Genomic DNA, 23,904 nt, shown 5'->3' with positions numbered 1-23,904 from the left:
ACTACAATATACTTCAAGTATATTAAGTGTGATTATATTTGGTCTATTAATAAAAGTATTTTTTGAGTCTACTAACATAAATAATATGACTTGAAGTAGTAAGTGTACTATCTTGTGTAGTGAACAGGTAATTTGAAGTACCAATCCAGACTTGGTAATAAATTGTGATACTTACGGCCATTACCCTCTAAAATCTTCAATGTGTCGAACACCAAGTGTTTGAAATCCACAGCCTCCTGTAGCTTGCAGGTGCACTCCCGGCAGATGTAGGTGTCATCCCCACACTCATCTTGTAATGGCTGAAAAAATATATAAACTAAATAACAGTGTTCTTTTTTTTAGTGTATCAGTCACAAACATTATAGCTGCACTAGTTTATCACAGAAAAAGATTAGCCAGTGAGATCAGTTGTCAGTTACTGACTTCCCAGAGTGCGATGGCCAATCAGGAAGACTCCTTTCATGAACTACTCCACTATTAGTAAGGTTATTTTAGGTTATGTTTACAGACACCATATCATAAAATTTGGGTAAAGATTGATTATAAATTAAGAGGAAAAGCAGGACTAGTACATGCACGTAGCCTTACCTTAGCACCGCATAAGTCTTCTACCATTTCGGCATAGTTTCTATTGTTTTGAACACTGAACAAGCTATGCAAGTCGTTCGTGGACAAGCAGCACAAACAAAAGTAACTGGTTACAGACATTTTGTAATATTGCTATCACTATGCTATAATTTTTTTATCTATACATTTATTTTAAAGAATTACCTATAACTAAGCGTTTTACAATTATTTACAAAATAAACTGTTTAAAATTCAACAACAATCGCCTTTTCTGTCTGACATATACTTAAATGTCAATGTCAAATCAAACTGTCAATTCTATCAGCTGTTTTCTTTTCTGTCTGTGTGTCCGTTGTTCAGAATAATAGTTAAATCAAGGCATTTTCCATTTTGCGAACATCGTAAGTACCTACCTACCTATTCCAATCTTAATGAACATAAAGTAAAAGGATTTCAATGCCTTTAGCAATAAAACAGCTAATCTCACTATAAAACAAGACAATTTATTCACTCAAACTTCCACAAAACCTCTTTACCCGTCCACAACCCCCCACACCCTCTCCACGATCCAGTCCATGTACTGGTTGACATCAGTGTAGACCCCGGGGGAGCCCTGGCCGCACTGCGAGCCCCAGGACACGATGCCGCGGACGGCGTACGTGCAGGGAAGGTCCTCGTCGTCGATGTAGGCGAGTAGGGGTCCGCCGCTGTCGCCCTGGAGAGGGGAAATAATAATATTAATCAGTAACTTTCGTGAAATAAGGAGTCATCATTATTTTTACGATCACGATCCATCACCTCCCCACTGCTGGGGCACGGATCTCGTTCCAATGATGGAAGGGTTTCAGGCCTAGTCCACCGTGCAGGCCTCAAGCGGGTTGGTGGACCCCAGCAAGCTGGTACTGAGAGAGTTGTCTAAGTGTATGTGTTGTGTAAGTGAGTTGTGTAAGGTAAGTGTCTGGCAGATGTTTTCAAGCTGCCCGAAGGCCTCTGACTAGGTTTAAGGTTAGGTTGTGTCATCAACATACATGACAGGAGTCGTTGGCCTCCCCCCGCTCCCCGCTGGCACAGATCATGGCCTTGGAGTCCCAGCCGCGGTCCAGCGTCATCAGTAACTTTCACGCAATAAGGAGGGTTCACAAATAACAATGATAATTAACATACATGGCAGGAGTCGTTCGCCTCGCCCCGCTCCCGCTTGGGGTCCCAGCCGCGGTCCAGCTTCATCAGTAACTCCCACGCAATAAATAAGGATGAACCATAACATTACATAAAAGGAGTCATTCGCCTCTTCCCGCTCCCCGCCGGCGCAGATCATGGCCTTGGGGTCCCAGCCGCTGTCCAGCTTCATCAGTAAACCTATAAGGAGTGTCAACAACATACATGGCAAAAGTCATTTGCCTCCCCCCGCTCTCCGCCGGCACAGATCATGCCCTTGGGGTCCCATGCAGCCGCTTCACCGAATAAAGGAGTGTCAACAACATACATGGCAAGAGTCGTTGGCCTCGCCCCGCTCTCCTCCAGCACAGATCATGGCCTTGGGGTCCCAGCCGCGCGTGAGGCCCTGCGGGTCGATGCGGCGCGAGCACTCGTTGGCCGGGAACTCTTTCACGATCGTCTGGAAGGTTAAGTTGGGTTAGAGAGTTTTCGGGATTGTAGCCAATAAGGCACTATGGTGGTTGAGCAGTGCTGCTATACCTACTTACCAACAGAGCCAAAAATATCAGTAAGTATTATCAGTCATAAGACTCGTAATTTATCACTTAAAGTACCTTTCGTTTGCTGTATGGGGTGAAAGATTAGAGCCTCCCTAAGTTACGTATCAACATGTCCCATCTCTAGCGTACCCTGGGATCAGTCACCTTTTATAACTAATCTAACTACCAAATCATTTCGCCACGGCAACAAAGTCATCAGCTAGTCCAGTTCTAGTATTCGTCACCAACCCGATAAATAGAAGAGAGTTAGGGAGCCAGACCTTCTGTTGAATGGGTGAAACACTAAATATTAGGTGAATTTAAAGATCACGATACCTTCATGAGGTAGTCGGCGGTGGGCCCCGCGTTGCCGGTCTCTCCCCAGCCGGCCAGGATCCTCTCGTCATCAGTGATGGTCATCTGCGGCAGCGCCAGGCACGCCGGCCGGATGAAGTCGGAGAATATTACCCTGGAGGGAAACATAAAACACAGATGAATTGCAGAAACAGTTGTATTGGTGGTGGTATTTGGCTGGTGACAGAGGACACTGTCGATCAAGTCAATAGAGTGAAAAAGACAAGGTGCGATGATGTGCCATGGCGGCAGAAAACCTACAGTGAGTAAAATGTAAGAGGATCAGTTGACACCCGTTCGCAGAATCAAGCGCCTTGCAATCAACCTTTACCTATTGTTATACAGTCTGCTGATGATAATAACCTTCAGACGAATTTTCACTATAGAAACTCCTAGACTAACTTTGTAGGTTCCAGATTTTCTGCGCTGGCGCGCTTTTAGATACTGCTGGTCTCCTCAGAAGCGCGGGTGGAATGTGTCAAAATTGCGCAAAAGCTATTGGTGTGCTTATGTCGATCGGCCGTTATTCGTATATTGCGGCGTCAATCGTTGTTCATCAGCCAATAATCATCCACTGCTGGACATAGACCTCTCCCATCCCAATGAGCGCCACAATACTTGGTTCTTCCTCATTCTGCAGGAGGGTGTCCCACGCTGCGCTTGCCCCTTAGTGGTCTCCACTCGAGAACTTGTCTACCCCAACGGTCATCGGTTCTTCGACAGATATGACCATTGACCAGCCCACTGCCACTTTAGCTTGCATATTTTGACATTTGCATAATATAATATGTCGGTAACCTTAGTCGTCTGAAATTCGTTCTTATTGGCCAAGATTTTTCTAGAAAAAAAACATAACGAGTATCTTACGAGGTATCCAGTTCCATGAGAGCTATGTCGTAGTACTTCTCCTTAGGCGTGTACAGCTTGTGCTTGTAGTATCTGACCACGTTGTGCAGGTCCCCCTCGCTGGCCATGGACTTGGCCAGCGCGCCGAGCAGGGCGAAGCGGACTAGACCACTGGGGAAGAGGACCAGAGGTTCAGAGATATATTCTGGTGATTATGAAGATACCTACTTACTTTGCTTTTCAAGCGAGCTTTGCGTTAAAAAGTTTTCCCGTGATAACTAGGTAGTTAATCCCGGGTTTAAAGTAGCCTTTGTGTTAATTCAGGGTGCCAGTTTATGTAAAATATCAGCCCACTTGCTTCACAGTGACCACGATGATAGGTAGTCTAGACGGGAGCCAGCATACTCGCTACTATACGCTTAGCTATAAGTAAAATTTGTAAATCTAGTAGTTTTTCAACTATAAGAGGCATTCAGAATGTAAGTATATCTCGACACGACATCAGATTCAGTTGAAAACTCCAAGGCTACTTACTAATCCCGATGCGAGACGACGTGCGCGGCGGTCAGTATGAACTTGTCGCTGATGAGGGTTCCTCCCGCCACCCACTTGATGGAACCCTCGAAGTCCACGGTGTTGCGGCAGCCGAGAAGCACCTAGAAGTTTAATTATCCATGACCAAGGCAAAATTAAATAAGGAAAAGCTGCAGTGGCAGTGGGCCGGTCATATCTGCCAAAGAACCAATGTGAGGATATCACGAACAGGCATAGTTACTTAGCGTGGGACGCGGGTTCCGCTCATCTCGCATAATCTTTATTGACCAAAACTCATTTCGCATAACTCGTATGGTCTAAACTTTTTGGCCCAACCATCACTTTGCGAAGACTTATGTGGCATAAGGCTCGTTTCGTCTAAAACTCTTTAGGCACAATCTTTAAACACCTAAGTTTCGTTTGCTCAAATTTATGTTCGTCTATACCTATGTATAATCTGGCATTGTGACAGGCAAGCGGGACGGTCGGGTCCGCCGGGCGCTCCCGGGCCCCAACACGTGTTGGCCGCTGGCCCTTGCGCATAAAAATCCTTTGTTTCGCGTTGCCTTTTGTTTATCAGTAACCGTTGTACGAAAGCTTGAGTCTTTATAAGTATCTATATTAAGTGATCTCTTATTTATTGAAAAAGTTTTGCAATGTGTATACTATAGTGTCAAATTACCTAATCTCTTGCCTTGTATCAATATAGTCATTTCATTAAAGTGCGCGGTTCTAGTGTGTGGAGTGTATAAATTATAGTGTGACGCAGCCCCTTTATAGGCGTGATATAAGTTCGCCATCCGCCACCGTCATACCCTAAAGCATTATCCGGGAGAATCTGGTGAGAGAATTCCAATCCCGATTTAGAGACCAGCTGACGTTGCTTCAGAAATACCAACTATCCGCAACACCGTAGTTTTACCAGCTAGACCTTCAGGGCACCTGACAGAAGGCAATCAGCATACTTTATCATCCTTCCGAATACATTTGAAATTAAAAGCCTTTTAACTCAATATGTCCTGAACGAAAGTAGTGGTTACTTGAACTAAGCAAAACGTGGTGATTATTGCAATTTTTTGAACAGGGAAAGAAAAAAAGAATCTCATATTGCTTTAATTTTAACTTGTACTTATCCAAATAGCACAGTATCCAGCAGAATATCACCAAATGCATTTATCTATAGTCAACAACAAAAAACTCAAATTCTTTTATTGCATGAACAGTGTTCCTAAGATCTGTTACATTTTGAAAAGGATTAATAACGAAACCAGTGCGTGTCCAAAAAATCTAGCACGACACTTACACCATCCAGCAAAATACCAACGAATAAAAACTTTAGTTAGTAAATTAAAACATCGCCAATTTATTCATTGCATGAACAAACTTAACATAATATATATTTTAATTAACAATGCGTGGAAACTAACGTAAGTATCCTATTATACAAACATGTGCAGGGTTTAGGACCACTGACTAATATTTTTTCCACAGGAAACGCAATTCTTAGAAATAAGCTCTCTTTCAGACCAGTACCCGTATCATGAAAATTCGAGCTAACGAATAGAATCGAATGCGAGTGCGACTACTGTCAACTTGACAGCACTTTCGAACACTTTTTACCTTTCGAATGAGTTTCGAAAAGAATGACCACAGAGTACATAATATTATTCTGACAATGACCTATGGAATGATAGCTGTCAAACTTTCGCAAATCTATACACCGCCATTTTTTTGTTGACAGGTTGACAGCACTTTCGAATAGACTATCGAATAGAATATGCTGCGGTTTTTCGTAATACGGGTACAGAATATTTAAAAAAAAAAAAAAAAAAAAACCCCGGCAATAGACCCATTGCGCCAAAAGAAACGGAACATCTGCAAGCCATAAAATAGACCCAAACTGAAACAATGGGGAAAAAGTAGACAAAGCCAAAGTTTGTTAAACTAAATTCCCACATTGCAACAAAGATACTTTTTAAGCAGAATATAACAAAAATGTTAATAGACAGAAACTGTACCCCTAAAACAATAGCTCACCGAATATTTTAATGGAATTCTACCAAGTATTTTTGACCGCTTGGTATATGATGATATGTAGCTGTCTACATCAACGAACCATTCAAGGGAAACTGAAAAACGAACACAAGATAAAATATAATAAAATCATTATAGCAACTATAGTTCATATGCAACCGTTGCCTACACGAGCATCCACCGCTAGAACTGAATAATAAATGGAAGATAACAATCAATTTATTTTCAATCAATTATCGCCACCAATCGAAGACGCACACAAACACAGAATAAGTATCATCAATCCTGTAAACCACTACCCAGCTCAGAAGTCACAGACGTAAGCCACAGGAACGCTACAGAAATCTACAGCTACAGCATAACTGCAGTATCAGACACAGGACCACTTAAGCCATCTACAGTCACTCACTCCAGCATCAGCACAGGACTACTCCAGCCATCTACAGTCACTCTACTACAGCATCAGTACAGGACCACTCCAGCTATCTACAGTCACATACTACAGCATCAGCACAGGAATACTTCAGCGTCAGCACAGGACCACTCCAGCATCAGCACAGAACCACTCCAGCCATCTACAGTCACTCCACTACAGCATCAGCACAGGACCACTCCAGCATCAGCACAGGACCACTCAGGATCAGCACAGGACCACTGCAGCATCAGCACAGGACCACTCCAGCCATCTACAGTCACTCCACTACAGCATCAGCACAGGACCACTCCAGCATCAGCACAGGACCACTCAGGATCAGCACAGGACCACTGCAGCATCAGCACAGGACCACTCCAGCCATCTACTGGCACCCACTACAGCATCGGCACAGGACCACTTCAGCATCAGGACAGGACCACTTCAGCATCAGGACAGGACCACTGCAGCATCAGCACAGGACCACTCCAGCCAACTACAGGCACACACTACAGCATCAGCACAAGACCACTTCTGCGTCAGCACAGGACCACACCAGCAACAGCACAGGACCACTGCAGCATCAGCACAGGACCACCCCGGCCATCTACAGGGACACACTACAGCATCAGCACTGGACCACTTCAGCATCAGCACAGGATCACTCCAGCCATCTACTGGCACACACTACAGCATCAGCACAGGACCACTCCAGCATCAGCACAGGACCACTCCAGCCATCTACAGACACACACTACAGCATCAGCACAGGACCGCTTCAGCGTCAGCACAGGACCACTTCAGCAACAGCACAGGACACACTACAGCATCAGCACAGGACCAGTTCAGCATCAGCACAGGACCACTCCAGCCATCTACTGGCACACACTACAGCATCGGCACAGGACCAGTCCAGGCATCTACTGGCACACACTACAGCATCAGCACAGGACCACTTCAGCATCAGGACAGGACCACTGCAGCATCAGCACAGGACCACTCCAGCCAACTACAGGCACACACTACAGCATCAGCACAAGACCACTTCTGCGTCAGCACAGGACCACTTCTGCGTCAGCACAGGACCACACCAGCAACAGCACAGGACCACTGCAGCATCAGCACAGGACCACCCCAGCCATCTACAGGGACACACTACAGCATTAGCACTGGACCACTTCAGCATCAGCACAGGATCACTCCAGCCATCTACTGGCACACACTACATCATCACTTGTGTCGCTATTGCCTTGTGAATACTGTGGCTACCTTTTTCTGCTTACCTGCTATGTAATGATAATGAATCTTATCGCACTTGTTTGCTTATTGAGCTTAGATCTAATAAAAATGGCAACTTACATTTATTTCTTAATGATATTTGTCTGTGTTTTGTGTTTATGCACAGCGTATTATGGTGTTTATTTTATTGCATTGTATGTATTCATAACTTATGGTTATATTCTGAGCATGATTGTAATAGTTACGGATACACATCTATTTCGGAGCCAGTGCCGATTGTATGGTAAAAGTATTATTGTGAGTTTTTATTCCTACGAATATTTCGATGTGACTGTGGTTTCAAACTGGGTTTGCTATCTTATTTTACACACATACAAAATACATAATGCACCTTATACGGTGAATTAAATGAATAGTGACTTATCCGAGCAATTGTTACTTTTATACGATGGTTAACTTAAATATTTATCATCAGAATGTTCGGGGTTTGCGAACCAAAACCGAGGTTTTTATTCACAACGTATTGCTCAATGATTATGACGTCATTACTATAAGTGAGTCATGGCTTCTTAGCAGTATCGCAGATTCAGAATTATTCGATAGTAGATATATTGTGTATCGACGGGACCGTGATTACTTAGCCACTAAGCAATCGTTGGGTGGCGGAGTGGCTATAGCAGTAAAGCGCAGTCTTCGATCAACATGCAACTATACATGGCAGTCCTCGGCCGAGGATATTTGGGTGACCATTAATTATAAAGATTCTTTGAGTAAACGGGTTTTAAAACTAAATATCTGTACTTTATACCTTTGTAGCATGAATTTCGGTAACAGTTTCTCCCAGCAATTATCAAATTTCTCAAATCAGCTAACCAATTTATGTTCTTCTCATAGTGACGACATATTTCTTGTACTGGGTGATTTTAACATGAGTGACATAACTTGGTCAACAGCATCAAATGACTTTCTAGTACCATCTGGACTATCAGGTGACCATGTGTTTAATTTTGTTGATTCACTCAATCTGTGTAATTTACACCAGTACAATAAAATTTATAACAACTATGGTCGCCTGCTGGACTTAGTATTATCGAATATAACTGTCTCAGTCGGTGAATGTGTGGACCCCCTGGTGCCTGAAGATCCTCATCACAAAGCCTTGTTTATCGACCTTTCGTTATCCACCACTACTCCCCTCTCCACAAACCCGCATGTTTCCTATTCGTACTCTCGTGCTAATTATGCCAACGTCAGGAAAAGTATTAGTCAAATAAATTGGCATGATAAATTTAAATCCCATGATCTAGATGGAGCGGTTGATATATTCTACACTTTGATATACTCAATAAGAGATAAATTTGTACCTACCCGTCGGGTTGGCAACGATTCACACCCACCCTGGTTTAATTCGGCACTAGTCAAAATATTAAAAGAAAAACATAAATATTTCAAAAAATTTAAAACTTATGGAAATATAGCTGACGAACTCTCATTTAAAACCCTAAGAGAAAGAGCTAAAAAAATAGAAAATGAATGCTATTTAAAATATAAGGTAATGCGTCCTTATTCCGAGGTAAATCACAACATTTGAAAGTAAGTAAGAAAAATTAGCATTTGTAACCATCAATATTGATGTGAAATATTGTCTTCTGTAAGAATATACGTTAAATTTTATATTTCTTAACACAGATTCATTGATAACACATTTATTATACTTAAAAAAATATAATTTATTACACATGTCGATTTACCCTAATACCGAGGTAGGATTATGGTTTCTTCCATATACCGAGGTAGCCTGTTCCATATTCCGAGTTAGTCCTGTCAGTGGCTCCATGAGTGTGGCCATGAACGTAAGGAAATTACAATCGAAAATATCGATATACTTTTTTAACCTTAAAGTACTCCAAATAAATTTAATTATTCTAAATAGTAGTTGAAAATAATGAAAAGAATTAAATACTCTCCATTTATATTGGTTTTCGTGATAATTTCTATTATTTATGTAACATTTTCATAATTCATTATTGCAACTGGTAACATTGGCTAGAAAAAAATATTCATAATGCTTCTATGATGTTCTATGGACTTTTCTAAGCGATTAAAAAAAAAATAGAGTAGAGATGGGGTAAATTGATGAAATAGTGACAGTAATCGAATATAATCGATTATTGAACTCGAATGATTTAAACATTTTTTACTATAGTTTTAATCTATTCTATTCTATATAGTAAGGTCTAAATTTTTTCCACGATATTTTATGTTCTTACTTAAATGTTTAATAGTTGATGATACGTAATAAAAGTAGATGTGTAAGGACTGAGGAAAAGTATCGAATACTTACAAAAGCACAAATACCTTATCAGTACTAATTTCCGACGAGTACTTAATGTATTACCATAAACGAATATGATTATAATAAAAGATTCTACCCAGGAATCGATCCAGCATCGATTATTTTTTCATTCAAGCATAGGTCGGAAGCAAGGAACATTGCACTAGGTACATCTCTATGGCGCATGCGCGCTGGACTGGAGGCGCGCCGGCGCCATGTTCAATTTTCCGCCGAAAAGTTTGCCGTATTCTTTGAAAGTATTTTTGTTAAGTCTTTACATTAGAAAACAAACATCTTTTATTAAATTATTATGTTTGTATTTGCAATATGCAATTGGAAAATCGATAAGGTAAGCTTGTGTGCGAATTATTTTAGGAAATTACGTAAAATGGAAATATTTTTATGTTTTTATCAGTAATTTGGCATCAGTTTATTTACTAACCTAGGTTTTTGTTCTAGCGTTTTCGTTTCTAAACTCACTAAGTTTTGTGAAAATGGGTACCTACTTATAAGGACTTAATTCTGGCAACTATCCATACAATTTACCTACTTACTTTATTTTTCAGTGACAACAAGAAGAAAATGAAAAAATCAACCAGACCCCTAAACCAAACATGAAATGCAGTATATAGGACATTCATTTATCTGGGAATTCTGGGATAACAATATTACAACGGCCATCAGACCACGAAGTAGAAGGATAATGGAAATAAAATACAGAAATGAAATTAGGCAATTATGTATATAAGTGTTATAAAAACTCAACCGTCGTGTGTGTTATTTTATTCACCCAAATAAAGTTTTGCGTCTACAAATTTGTTTCTTTCTTCTTTTAAAAAGAGTAATAAGTAGTATCTAGTAGTAGTTTCGTAAAGTCAGGCATATCTATCCCTTTAAAATTTAGGAAGAAAGTCGCTAATTCATCTTGATTTTATGGTTTGATGACGGCATCGGATGACACTGCGAAGGTGTGATGTAGTCATATTCCGATTTCCGAGGTACCTACCTATGTAAAATGTCATACTCCATATTAGGGGTTCAGCAAGTATTTTAATAATCCATATTTCGAGTTATCAAATTATCGATTTAGAAACAACATAGATATGTTACTCAACTCAAATCATACATAAAATATTGGTAAATTTTCTAATAAATTTAATCAAAGTAGTATTACTTGGACAAAGGATTCTGATAATCTTGAGTTGCAGCCCCTTAATGTATGTGGTGCAAATCAGCGCAATTTTATTGATACTATATATTCTTGTCTTTTAGCACAATATAATTATATTCCAAATGCCAACAACCGTATACTTGATTTGATGCTCTCCGACCTGCCGTTAGATGTTATGAGATGTGATGACCCTTTAACTAAGGAAGACTCACACCACCCATCAATATTAATTTATGCCTCTTACTGTGTAACAAAGTCGGCGAAAGTAAAACCTAGAACCAAATTCTTCTATAACAGTGCTGACTGGGATTCTATTGGATCTGAATTAAATAAAATCGATTGGTATGCTGAGATTACTTCTAGATCCCTAGAAGAAGCAGTAATTTTCTTCTATAATACTATTTACAAACTGAGGTCATCATTCGTTCCCTCAAAGTCGATCTCCCCGTCAAAATTTCCGCCCTGGTATTCTAAAGCCTTAATAAAGCTTTTAAAAGAAAAAACTAAGTTCTTCAGAAAATTTCGCGTTTACAATAATTTATCTGATCTATATACGTACACTCTGTTAAAGAATCGCGCAATTGAGTTGGAAGGTCAGTGCTATAGTGCCTTTGTATCAAAAGCAGAGGAGTCAATTACTATTAATCCCAAAGCATTCTGGTCCTATGTGAAATCCAAAAATAAAGGGTCTTCTTTTCCATCCATTATGTCATATAATGGGGTTACGGTAGATTCCACTGAAAAAATATGTGACCTATTCTCCGAATACTTTCACTCCACCTTTATTTCTCCTACTGTTAGCACCTCACTTGAATTAGATCATGAAGTCATAACACACGACTCCTTGCAAAACCTACATTGTATCGAAGTTTCTGATGAGAAACTTCTGAAACTCTTAAAGAATCTTGACATATCTATTTCGGCTGGGCCTGATGATATCCCTCCTTCTTTTATTACCAACTGTGCAAAAAGCCTAGTACTACCCTTATCTTTGCTTTTCAGACGGTCTCTCACTGAAGGATTAGTACCTACATTGTGGAAAACAGCATTTATTACCCCTATTCACAAGAAAGGGAATAAGTCCAAAGTTGAGCATTACAGGCCTATCTCCAAATTATGTGTAATTGCAAAAGTGTTTGAAAAAATTGTGTATGACCAGTTATATTCTTCACTGCAATCATCGTTTTCTTCTTACCAACATGGTTTCTTAAGGGGTAGATCTACGGTCTCTAATTTGCTGTTGTTCAATGATTTTTTAACAAGTAACATGGATGGGGGTGGTCAAGTTGATTGTATTTACACAGATTACAGTAAGGCCTTCGACAGAATTGACCACTCAATACTTCTTAATAAGTTGTTGAAGATGGGAATTCACGGTGACTTATTTCGATGGTTAACCTCCTATGTCAACCGACGTTCTCAGGCGGTAGTCATTAATGGTTTTAAGTCTCCTTTCACTCAAATTCCCTCTGGAGTTCCCCAAGGGTCTCTTCTTGGTCCTCTCCTGTTTGTAATCTTCATCAACGATATAAGTAGTTGCTTTCATCACTCACAAATATTCCTTTTTGCTGATGATATGAAGATTGCAAAGAGAGTGTACGATCAAGACGATCAAATCGACCTTCAATCTGACCTGCGTAGATTAGATAGCTACTGTGTTGCAAACAAATTAGATCTTAATGTTTCCAAGTGCTTTCTAATCTCATTTACACGCAAACCCCAACCTCTTCAATTCCACTACTTACTAAAGGAAAATAAAATAACTAGGGTTAATCAGATCAGAGACCTTGGGGTTGTTCACGACGAGAAGCTCCTATTCGATCAGCATATCGAACAACTTATTAAAAAAGCTAACAAAGCAATGGGATTCCTAATAAGAGTATCAAAGAATTTCACGCAGATCAAAACAATAAAAATAATTTATTGTGCCTATGTACGAAGCATACTCGAATATGCCTCACAAGTATGGAATCCTAGATACAAAGAATATGTAGCCAGGATAGAACAAATTCAAAGAAGATTTTTACGCTATCTATCTTACAGGACCGGCATAACAGATGCCAGCTATGATGAACGTTGCAACCGTCATCACCTGCTGCCTCTTTCTAACCGTCGTCAAATAGCAGATATAATATATTTCGTAAAAATTCTTCGAGGTATAGTGGATTGTCCTGCGTTGCTGAGTCTGATAACACTATATGCTCCAACTAAGTTTTTGCGTAATCCGTCTTTGTTCTATGTACCCCTTGTTGCAAGTAATTATAGGCAAAATTCCTTTTTCTGGCGTGTACCACAGGTAGTTAATGATATGTTGTGTGATTACAACGAAATAGACATTTTCACCAACAGTTTACCTTCAATATGCAACCGGTTGGCTCGTGGCTATTTTGTTTCTCAAACCCGTGTATTAGTTTAAGTTTTAGTTTAAAGTCTCTCAATTATAACCATTTTTAAAATAAGTATTCTAAAGTATTCTATAACTAATTTGTTAAATACCCGTTACGTACGTTAAATACGTTAATAATGTTTTACCTAAAGGTGGAAACTTGTTAGACCTATGTTATCTTTAGTTTATTTTTAGATTATTAGTTAGTTAAGTTTTCCTAAAAAAATAAAATAAATAAATAAAAATAAAATAAAATAAAAATATGTATCACTTACGTTAATAGCGATAAAATAACACTGTTTTTTATCATTTCAAATATACATACTAAGTTAAGGTTTTCTAGGTAACCATGATTTTTGCGTCAACAATTATCGTGTCATATTAAGATTCCTAGAGGATATTTTGTACCGCCGAATTAGGTTATAAGCTTGTCACGTTCATCATTATTATTATGTAATCTAGCATATACTTCAAATGTTATTATTTGTAAAGTTATAAGCTAAAAATCATGACATATTATTTTTCCTTATACCGAGGGTACCTCGGAGTTTGGAACAACGTATAAAAATCAGGCCATTATACCGAGGTATTTTGTTTTTGAGTTTAAAGGGGTTAAATTAGTTTAAAAAGAGTTAAAATTTAAATTTAATGTAAGTATAAGAATATAATAAACTAAATATAAACTATTTACAAAGTTGAACGTTGTATAAATATTAAAAAACACAATTATTAAATATGGCTGGCCTTACGTAAGCCGGGTCGCGTTTGTATGAAAAACATGGCGGCGTCGCCCTCACGGCACATTACATGAGTTTTTAGTCATTTTAGGCAATTTTAATCATATTTACTACATCAAGAAGTTTCAGTTAAAGATAATGAACGATGAAATGTAATTTTAGAGTATCCAAGCCTATTAAAATGAGTAATAATCATGAAAATAAATATAACTCGAAATAAGGACGCCATTTTGAATACCGCGAAATATGGACTCACTACCTTATAATGTCTATTGAATCCGCCATAGCCCATAGTCCTAAAGCATTCTGGTCCTATATTAAGTTGAAACAAGGAACCAGCTCTGTTCCCTCTAGCGTTTCCTATGCAGGTGTATCTAGTGACAATGGTCCTGGTATATCGGAGCTATTCTCTTCCTATTTCCACTCCACTTTTATCCAAAATAATTCCTCAATTTTTAAACCATGTAATGATGATAATATTATAGCTTCTGCATGTGACATCTCATCCATTGAAGTAAGAATTAGTGAAGTAGAACGGTTGCTTAAGTCCTTAGATTTATCAAAATCTGCAGGACCTGACGAACTACCAGCTTTATTTATTTCAAACTGTGCCTCTGAATTATCTTTACCGATATCTATCCTCTTCAATAGATCACTGAACGAAGGTACTGTTCCGCTACGCTGGAAACTAGCATTTATTTCACCCATTCACAAAAAGGGACCTAAGGATCAGGCAGATAACTACAGACCAATCTCTAAATTGTGCCTTATCGCGAAGGTGCTGGAACGAATTGTCTTCAACCAACTTTACAATAGACTTAAGTCAGCTTTCAGCCCTGCTCAGCATGGTTTTCTTAAAGGGCGATCCACTGTGTCCAATTTAATAATATTAAATGATTTTGTTACTGATGAGATGGACAATAATAATCAGGTCGCTACAATCTTCACTGATTATAGTAAGGCCTTCGATCGTATAGACCACAATTTGCTTCTAAAAAAGCTTAAACTTATTGGAGTAAGTGGAGATTTACTGAAATGGTTTGGCTCGTATCTGAATAATCGAAACCAAGCTGTAGTGCTCAACGGGTTTACCTCCTCTTGGAGAAGCGTTCCATCAGGCGTCCCTCAAGGATCCCTTTTAGGGCCTCTACTTTTTATCATTTTCATCAACGACATTGACATCTGCTTTAAAAATTCGAATTATTTGTTATTCGCTGATGATATGAAAATATTTAGAAAGGTCAACAACTCCTTAGATGAAATGCTTCTCCAGGATGATCTTCAGAGACTCGGCCATTACTGCTCAGCTAACGGCCTTGACCTTAATGTTGACAAGTGCTATTTTATAGTGTTTAGTCGGAAACGCAAGAAATACATATGCACTTTCAAAATTGATGACCAGGTTCTTCAACAAGTATATAGCACTAAAGATCTAGGTGTCACTCATGACTCAAAACTTCTGTTTGACTCGCATATTGACAACATTGTAGGTAAAGCATGTAGGGCTATGGGTTTTATTATGCGCGTCTCAAAGCCATTTAAGTCAATGAAAACCTTAAAAATCCTTTACTGTTCCTATGTCCGTAGTCATCTAGAATATGCGAGTCAAATTTGGAATCCGAGGTATGGGGTTTATATAGATAGATTGGAGAGAATACAGAAAAAGTTTACCCGTTTTCTAGGCTTCAAGTTTAAATTGCCTAAAACGAGCTATCTCGAAAGATGCATAAAGTGTCACCTTATACCCCTCGAAACTCGCAGAGAAATTGCTGATGTCTTGTTCTTGGCCAAAATATTGAAGGGATTTATTGATTGCCCGGCATTGCTGTCTAAGATAGGTCTAAGAGTCCCCTCGCGTCAAACTCGTTTGAAACCATTATTACATGTACCCAACTCTAGCAGTAATTACAGACAAAATTCCTACCTTATTAGAGCCTGTAGATCTTTCAACAAACGATTCACGGGGTCCGAGGCGGATGTGTTCTGCAGCAGCTTGCCCATCTTGCGTCAGCATCTCATAGATGTATGCTCAGGTGCACAAGGCGGTACACTTGTCCAAAGTTAATAATGCACATGCAGATCTTCACACCCGAATCATTAAATCGTAAGAGCCTTAAAAAAAACACTTGATTTTGCACCTTGTTCGAAAGAAATAGGAGTCAATATCATGTGTCACATAATCGAAAACAACCGATCTGTCAAAGATTTCTATGCGCATTATCAATTTTGGAGCACTGTACGTAGCGTAAGTTCTTCTTTGATATATATTTCTTTTTTTGTGTGTGTGTGTTTTTTTATTTTGTTTTATTTCATGTGGTTCATGATTCTCAATTGTTCAGGATTAAGTATGTGATTCTCGTTATTTTTACTGTAGTAGGTTTGCACGTAGCCAATGTGTAATTGTAAATTTATAATAATGTAACTAATAGACCTTTATGTTTCCGTTGTGGCTGTAGGTAGGCATATATCCTATAAGTATACTTAACCTTATCTTCTTGTTAAATCCTACCTTCAGTCACCATATATTTTTCTTATTATATGCGGGGACCTATTAATGGCATCAAGAAATTATTAAGTTCTGTTGTATTGTTTTTAGTAAATGCTGTTGGTTCTCCATGAAAATGTTAAAATAAAATAAATAAAAATAAAAATAAATCAGCACAGGACCACTCCAGCATCAGCACAGGACCACTCCAGCCATCTACAGACACACACTACAGCATCAGCACAGGACCACTTCAGCGTCAGCACAGGACCACTTCAGCAACAGCACAGGACACACTACAGCATCAGCACAGGACCACTCCAGCCATCTACTGGCACACACTACAGCATCAACACAGGACCAGTTCAGCATCAGCACAGGACCACTTCAGCATCAGCACAGGACCATTCCATGGACTGGAACAGGATATCAGACCCGAGCAGCAGCAGCACGAAGAAGAATGTATCACATGCACCCAGACATGCCAAGAAGGCTAACAAATTACGCTCTCCACAAACCTTATTCCTACCCGTACCCTACCTCCTATATTGGCTTATTAGGGTGCATACTCGGTCGATTATACTCACTTTCCTTACCTATCCCTGAGCGTGTGTTCCCCCTCCTCTTAAAAACTATGTGCTGCCTGGTTGGCCTGGCGTAATCCAGGATGCAGGGTAACTCCTGGCTGGGTTTTGTGCAATACATACATACATACATACGTCTATACCTATGTATAATCTTGTTTCTCCTAATGTTATTTTAATAAATAATATATTAAGTACTAGCTGTTCCCGCGAGCTTCGCTTCGCCTTAATAAGTTTTCCCGTGGGAATTCCGGGATAAAAAGTAGCCTATGTTCTTTCACAGGGTCTAGACCATATGTATACCAAATTTCATTCAAATCCGTTCAGTAGTTTTGGCGTGAAAAAGTAACAGACAGACAGACAGACAGACAGACAGACACAGTTACTTTCGCATTTATAATATTAGTTAGGATGTAGTAAATGTACAAATTGTGGTATTTTTCTCCTACATCCCGAAAATCACGATATTGTATGTTCAAAAAATCGAAAGTTAACGACCAATATAATTATTACAAACCCCATGAGATCGAAACCTAAAAATAGGTGCGACGACGAGCAAAGCGAGGAGGAGCGTGTTAGGTGCACATGTTCATCAAAACCAAAGCGGAGCGCAGCGAAGCGGAGCGGAGCGTTTACCAAACAACGGAAACAATACAAGGCACCAGTTTGCGCTATGTAGGGAGACGCTCCGTCAAAGTTAAAGCCAAACGAATATTATTACTTTGTATAAACCTATGCCATAGCATTATTAGGCTATTCAAGATTTGGCCATACCATTATTATGCTAAACAATGTTATGCGAAATAACTTTTTACTAAACGAGATTTATGCCATACGATTTTCGGCGTAACGAGACTTTGACCAAAAGTTACTATGCAATACGAGATTAGGCAAATAAATCTTATGCCAAAAAAGGTAGAACCGTGGGACGCTTTTTAGTCTGCCGAACAGATGACCTTAAACAGGGCTAGTAGCACGGGCGCATTTAAGACGTGACATAAGTTTTGCATCACGCTTAAGTAGGTACTCCCATCGCGCAGCCTCAAGAGCAAGCCCGACGGAGAACTTTTGTCACGTCTTAAATGGCGACCCGTACTAGCTGATAGAAGTTAGACAATGAAGGCCGAGAACAAAGTGTTTTATATTGCCACTTCATAGGAGATGCCATGCTTTTGGTCCGGCCAGCAGGCTCTCCTTCAGTACATTTATATACTTATTCGTTTCTGGTTTCCTACATCTAAACATCAACAATAAAATATTGACCATATGCGGGAACTCCTTCTCCAGCGCCTCCACGCCGCCGGCCACCTTGTTGGTGAACGCGGACATGACGCAGGTGTCGCGGCGCCGCCACTGCCCGCCGCTCTCTGATACTTCGCACACGTTGATGTAGCGCTGTACTACACGCACTCGACTACCTAGCCGCGGAGTTGGGAGGGCTGCCGATAGATGGCAGTAAAGCGAATTATGCATGCAACTACTTTTACGATCTAAACTAGCCACGAAGTACCGACGACAGCCGACAGATGGCAGTAAAGCGAATTACGCATTTAACTACTTACTCGCGCGGTAGGCGCCTAGCTTATCCACGAAGTAACGACGACTGCCGACAGACGGCAGTCAAACGGGTAACCCGTTGGAACTACTGAGGCCTACATCGCGGTATCAGAAGATCATACAATCTACTGATGTCTGCCTTTCTGGTATCGTCCCAAACAAATTTGATGGAGAACCAGTCTATACCAATGGATTCTGGTTTAATTGGCAGGTAAAGGTAAGACGTCGCTCCCAATGGTTTTATCTTCAACATGGAACATCCAGACATCCCACCTACCATATGAGGGAATTCCTTCTCCAGCGCCTCCACGCCGCCGGCCACCTTGTTGGTGAACGCGGACATGACGCAGGTGTCGCGGCGCCGCCACTGCCCGCCGCTCTCTGAGACCTCGCACACGTTGATGTAGCGCTGGTACTCCACGCATTCTGGAAGGATCATAATATACGGGGCTGTAAGTAGCAGTAAATTTTATAGAAACGATAGCTGTTTCCGTGAGCTTCTCTTCGCTTTAAAAAGTTTTCCCGTGGGAATGCCGCGATAAAAATTAGCTTATTTGTTGATCCTAGGGTGTCAGCTAACTCCATACAAAATTTCATTACAATCGGTTCAGCCGTTTTGACGTGAAGAAGTAACAAACATACATACATACTCACAAACTTTCGCCTGTATAATATTAGTAGGATACTTCTGTCTTAATATTCTTCTTGAAAGGATTAGCCAGCCAGAATATCCTCATTGGGTAAACCGGTCTTAAATACAGTATCAAGTCGTAAAGTAGTCGTCTGAATACCGGTCCCAGCTCTTTGGGTTTCAGTAACAGAAGAATGGAATAAAAGCGATGGATTACATAGCCAATAGTGTTTGTAAGTTAGCAGCAGCCGACTGGATATCAGATGATGATAAGACTGTGAAATGCTTAAAGGGAGGACTTTAAGAAACCCCTTACTTTTCCAGGCGATATGCTGCACATTCTTCTTGGGCCTCGGCAGCGCGGGGCAGGAGCGTGGCTCGGGCTTCGGCTCGTTGTTCTTCTTCTCCTCACAGCAGGTGACGGGTAAGCTGCCGTCGTAGCGGCACGCCTGAGGAATGCATGGTCATCATTAGAAAAGCTGCTATTATTGGTACAGTGGGGGTGTATGAACGGAGCCTCTACGAGTGACGTACCTCTATCGATTTGGTAATGCAATCCCACCAGATATCGGTCCTTCGAGCCTGATCGAGTCACGTATCAGCTGAACCTATATTTATTGTGTACCCTCGGCTACAGACCCTCTTTATCCGTCTGTCTAATGCCTTCTCCACGATCGCAACCTTTAGACCAGCTCTACCGTTCCGCGTTTAAGGCTGCGTCTCCAATAGGAAAACTGTTCTTCCCAGACTGAGTTAGTGGCGTATATCATGTTTGCGCAGACTCTAAACAGTTTTAATCGTTACGGGGCCTAGTATCTAATCCTAAGAAGAAAAACGTAGCCTAAGAAGAATCCACAGACCATGTTAGCGGAGCGCAGCACCCCATCCAGCGTGTCTCCGAAGGCGTTACGGAACTGCCCCGTCTTGTGCAGATTCAGCTCCAGCGGGCAGCACACAATGTCCTCGCCGTTCTTGTGCCAGGCGCAGTGCTGGGGGAGATACAGAGGGTTAGTTAATGATCTATGGTTGGGAGAGGAAACTAGGGAATGAACTGCTGCTGGTTAAACAGTAGGGTAACGTAACGTACCTAGGGACATTTTCGACTACCCCAACTTTGAATGAAGCTATCGCAGCGTACAACTAAGATATTAATGTGAAATTTTGTTTAATCGGTAGGATATATAATCTATTATCACTAGTATTTGTGCTAAAGCTTTAGTGTGGCCAGATTTTATTAAATTAAGATAAAAGTAAAAAGGCTTGTTTTGACCCAAGGTACGTTACACGTTTGTACCTTGGGACACTGTTTCCTATAGCTTTGTACTATGGAAAATGCAAACTTCTAAATAACGCCTTATATCTCTGTTCTTATTGATTTACTGCATCTCTCTTCTGTCTAGTTTCACTCTGGCACTAATAAGAACAGAGATATAAGGCGTTATTTAGATGTTTGCATTTTCCATAGTACAAAGCCATAGGAAACAGTGTCCCAAGGTACAAATTTAATCGTGTCCCAAGGTACAAAAAAGCAATATTTAACCAATATTTAAATATCTTTATTTTTAATTAATAGGAATCTTTCAGATAATTGCCATGTCATAAAATTAAATAACTGAAAAGTTATACGTGACATCCATGTCTTTATTTTGAGCATGCCTCAATGAGATAAAGCAACACAAAAAACTATACAAAAGCTACTTTTGACTCCAAAAAACTTCATATTGTCTTCAACACACACTCGATGCTGGTATGATCACGAGACTCACTAGTTTTGCCAAGCGAGTAAAATACTATACCTAGGGTAGAATTTTAATGTGTTTATTTAGCCGGTTTTTTAAATACAATCAATGTCCCGAGGTACAAGCGTCCCAAGGTACGTTACGTTACCCTACAACCTTTACCAAAAAGCAATTTTACACTCGCATTTGTTCAAGTCGTTGCTTTTCTAGTGTGATTCTTTGTCAACTTATGGTAGACCTACAGATTCATCGCAATCAATTTTAATCATTCGGAAAGGAGCCATCCCGAATCCCGAGTGACGTATCACTTGTGCTAATATGCGTCCAGCGCATAAATGGGTGTACTAGTGTGACTGGTTTATTCTTTAATATTATGGGAGGTAGGGATAGGTATGTACCCTGATAAGCTATACGCTTTTCCTTAGCATATTTTTATACTTTGCTATGCCTCTACAATGTTCTACTCACGGCGGGGCGCTTCTTGTCGAGTCGCACGAGCTGGTCCGCGTAGGGGCAGTCGGTGAGGTTGCGGCACACGCCCGCCACGCCCTCCGCCGCGCACGAGTCGCCTGCAACCAGGGGTGGTCATCATCAGTTCTGGTACGGTAGCTGGTACTACCTAACTAGTTATAAGTACGACTTGTAGTATATGTAGGTACATACCACCACTAGGCCAGCGTGGTAAACCCTTTCTACATTTGGAGGAGACCCGTGCCCCAGCAGTAGGGACGTGATAGGATGAGATAGTGCACTAAAGTGGGTAACTTAGATTAAGCGACAGGTAGGTAGCGGTTGTGGAGATATTGGTAAATTTCAATTACTTATAAATTTTAAATCAATTATTATTTCGAAAACTTTTATAAGTAACTACTCTCTTTTCCAAATACCCTTGAAATAGACTCTTGAAAAGCAAGTAGGCAGTTCGCATGTAGTTATGTACCAACTTTTATCCTTCTTGAATGTATCATTCATCATTATTAGCGCGCGGAGACATTTTGTGATCTCGTCTACAAAATGTTTATTATTGTTAAATTAATCATAATCATAACCTTACCTTCTTTCATAAGTCCAGAACTAAAGCTAAATAATACACTGCTAATTAAAACTAAACACGGCACATATTTCCACATTTCTTGGTTTTCTTTCTACCAAAAAGGTAGACAAATATTTTGAATTATAATTATAACTTTATATTATCATTTCTTATAGATATTATAGTTATACTGGACACGTCTGAATGTTGACCCGAGGTCTTTATCACTAATAATAATAAATACGTTAATACAACACCAGAAAACAAAACATTATAAACACTAACTTATTAATGCATCTGATTTAATGAAAAATACACCTTATATCCATATGAACACGCTTTAGGCAGTTGAACACTTTCGGTTATAACATGACCAGCGTAAATTGGTCTATGAAACGAGTAATTCCACAAGCCAGTGATATATTTGGCGGATCTTTGCATACTGGTTCTTCTTTGAGGATAAAATGTATGAATCTTGTAACTGGTTTGATAAGTCGAGTAATGTATAGAAGAAGGTGTATAAAATATACTTATAGAGGGTAAACTTGTTTCTGGGATTTTTTGATAGAAAATAAGCTTAATTTGTATCTACCTACTTATTACTGTGTCTTGTCTACTAATTCGACTATCTGGCTAATCCTTACCAGGGTGACAACGGTGACAACTACCTCTAGTGCAACGGTCAGCAACAGGCGGACCGCGGTCCGTTTGCGGACCGCGAAAGGTTGAACCTCGGACCGCCAAATATTGTAATGTAGGCAATAGGCATGTCAAGTATAAATAAAGAAATGCTTTGAATATTATTGTAATATTTTGAACCAATCTAACTTAGTAGGTACCTACCTAATCTAATTAATCTGTTTTACAACATCAATATCGATGAAAAACATTTCGCGTCGAGTCGCCGCGTGTGCTCTGTTCATAGGTACTTATAGCTTCCGACGACCATAATAATTATAATAAGGAGAACTCTGAAGAAGACATTGCAGTGTTTACAAAATTTTTGGCCGATCTTAGCAACGAATTCGCCACAAGGTTCCAAGACTTTGCAGAGATGGGCAAGCTATCTCTGTTTCTGAAGGCGCCCTTTGAAGTTGATGCTGCCGCCGAATGGACAGATGTGGCTGCCAGGCAAAAGTCCTTGCTGCCAAGTTATTTAATCTGCCAAAGGCGTTACTTTAAATTGAAAATAAATAATTGATCTGCAAGAAGATGTGTCTTTGCAAATATATAGAAAGGTGTCAATTGAAGAATTTTTGGTCAATCATGTCCCAGAAAAATATCAAAATTTTAAAAAACTTGCTATCAATTTGGCGACTATTTTTTGGTTCGATATACATTTGCGAAACTTCATTTTCATAATTTTCAGTTAAAAAAAAAACAGATATTGTTTGAGATTAACAGACGCTCACTTAAAATACACTCTTCGAATTAGCTGTTCTTCACGAGAACCAAACTATAAAAACCTGGCTCAAGACCGCCGATGCAATTTTTCTCACAAAGTTTTTTTTTTCTGGACCTTTTAAAATTTTTCGACCAATATCCGGACTCTACCTAAAACTA

The 23,904-nt window shown here is 39.9% G+C and overlaps 1 protein-coding gene across 1 annotated transcript; it reads right to left on the bottom strand.

Moving 5' to 3' along the window:
• Positions 1 to 1,064: 1,064 nt before the first annotated feature.
• Positions 1,065 to 22,572, bottom strand: LOC105388721 (transmembrane protease serine 9). Its single transcript, XM_048629747.1, has 11 exons — positions 22,363 to 22,572; positions 21,777 to 21,877; positions 20,430 to 20,558; positions 19,886 to 20,018; positions 19,125 to 19,364; positions 18,645 to 18,820; positions 3,999 to 4,120; positions 3,486 to 3,635; positions 2,601 to 2,733; positions 2,054 to 2,185; positions 1,065 to 1,282 (listed from the first exon to the last, which is right to left on the bottom strand). Exons 1-11 carry the CDS (start codon positions 22,436 to 22,438, stop codon positions 1,100 to 1,102), a joined length of 1,575 nt encoding a protein of 524 aa, XP_048485704.1. The 5' UTR covers positions 22,439 to 22,572; the 3' UTR covers positions 1,065 to 1,099.
• Between the last annotated feature and the right edge of the window lie 1,332 nt (positions 22,573 to 23,904).

This window comes from Plutella xylostella, chromosome 24 (genome assembly GCF_932276165.1).
Source record: "Plutella xylostella chromosome 24, ilPluXylo3.1, whole genome shotgun sequence".
NCBI classification, from domain to species: domain Eukaryota; kingdom Metazoa; phylum Arthropoda; class Insecta; order Lepidoptera; family Plutellidae; genus Plutella; species Plutella xylostella.
Note: the sequence above shows the minus strand (reverse complement) of the source record. Positions and strands in the feature narration are given on the sequence as shown.

Coding starts and splice junctions, on each gene's coding strand:
- LOC105388721 (XM_048629747.1), bottom strand. CDS start 22,438: ATGTGGAAATATGTGCCGTGTTTAGTTTTAATTAGCAGTGTATTATTT. Junction 20,019..20,429: donor TGCTGCGCTCCGCTAACATG/GTCTGTGGATTC, acceptor TGCATTCCTCAG/GCGTGCCGCTACGACGGCAG. Junction 19,365..19,885: donor GCAGCATATCGCCTGGAAAA/GTAAGGGGTTTC, acceptor TGATCCTTCCAG/AATGCGTGGAGTACCAGCGC.